The 1,160-nt window shown below is 69.1% G+C and overlaps 2 protein-coding genes across 2 annotated transcripts in view; both read left to right on the top strand.

Moving 5' to 3' along the window:
* Positions 1-311, top strand: part of LOC121341423 (BRISC and BRCA1-A complex member 1-like) — a 3,161-nt gene extending 2,850 nt beyond the window's left edge. The window contains exon 4 of the mRNA XM_041414901.1: positions 294-311. Within this exon, the coding sequence (XP_041270835.1) occupies positions 294-311 (18 nt within the window). The remainder of the gene's footprint in view (positions 1-293) is intronic.
* Positions 312-715: 404 nt separating this feature from the next.
* Positions 716-1,160, top strand: part of LOC121342728 (BRISC and BRCA1-A complex member 1-like) — a 5,524-nt gene continuing 5,079 nt past the window's right edge. Inside the window, exon 1 of the mRNA XM_041417333.1 lies at positions 716-1,121. Within this exon, the coding sequence (XP_041273267.1) occupies positions 729-1,121 (393 nt within the window). The 5' untranslated portion in view covers positions 716-728. The remainder of the gene's footprint in view (positions 1,122-1,160) is intronic.

Genomic DNA, 1,160 nt, shown 5'->3' with positions numbered 1-1,160 from the left:
TTCAGGGGGGTTTTGGGGGGTCGGGGGCGAACAGGAGCTCTGGGGGGAGGGGGGGAAGGGAGGGCGGGAAGAGATGGGGGCGTGGAGCGGGGGAGGGGCGTGGGAAAGGGGGTCGGAGAATGGGGGTGCGTGGACCCTGCTTTTGGGGTCCCAGCCCCAGAGCACCCCAAACCTGCTGATTGGGGGTCCCAGCCCCACAGCACCCCCTGCTTTTGGGGTCCCAGCCCCATAGCACCCCAAACCTGCTGATTGGGGGTCCCAGCCCCACTGCACCCCCCTGTTTTGGGGTTCAGGCACACAGAACCCCCTGACCCTCTGATTTGGGGGCCCAGGCACAGAGAACCCCCAAACCCGCTGATTTTTTAGTCCCAGCCCCACAGCACCCCCTGATTTTGGGGTCCCGGTCCCAGCACACCCCCTGATTTTGGGGTCCCAGCCCACAGCACCCCCCTGTTTTGGGGTTCAGGCACACAGAACCCCCTGACCCTCTGATTTGGGGTCCCAGGCACAGAGAACCCCCAAACCCGCTGATTTTTTAGTCCCAGCCCCACAGCACCCCCTGATTTTGGGGTCCCGGTCCCAGCACACCCCCTGATTTTGGGGTCCCAGTCCCGGCACACCCCCTGATTTTTGGGTCCCAGCCCTACCACACCCCTTGATTTTGGGGTCCCAGCCCCACCGCACCCCAAACCCCCTGATTTTGGGGTCCCAGCCCCCCCAGTTTCAGGATGGACCCGTCGGAGCCGGGCAGCGCGGCCGAGGACGAGGAGGAGAAGCTTCCAGAAGTTCGGCCTCGCACCCGCTCGAACCCCGAGGGCGCCGAGGACCGAGCCCCGAGCGGCCTGGGCAGCGTGGGCACCCGGGGGGACACCGTGGGCACCCGGGGGGACACCGTGGGCACCCGGGGAGAGGCCGTGGGCACCCGGGGCGAGGGCAACCGGGCAGAGGCCGTGGGCAACCGGGCAGAGGCCGTGGGCAACCGGAGCGAGGGCGAGGGCGAGGCGGCCAGCGCCGGGCACAGCCCCCCCGGGCAGCCTGGCACGGCCTGGCACGGCCCCGGCGGTGCCCAGCACGGCGAGGTGACCGTGAGAACGCCCCGGGTGAACTGCCCCGAGAAGGTGGTGAGGAAACGGGGGAGAGGGGAGAGCTGGGGGGGAGTG

The sequence above is a fragment of the Onychostruthus taczanowskii genome, unplaced genomic scaffold, assembly GCF_017590055.1.
Source record: "Onychostruthus taczanowskii isolate IOZ18803 unplaced genomic scaffold, ASM1759005v1 scaffold106, whole genome shotgun sequence".
In the NCBI taxonomy this organism is placed as follows: domain Eukaryota; kingdom Metazoa; phylum Chordata; class Aves; order Passeriformes; family Passeridae; genus Onychostruthus; species Onychostruthus taczanowskii.
The sequence above is the reverse complement of the archived record's forward strand: the minus strand, read 5'-3'. Positions and strand labels throughout refer to the sequence as shown.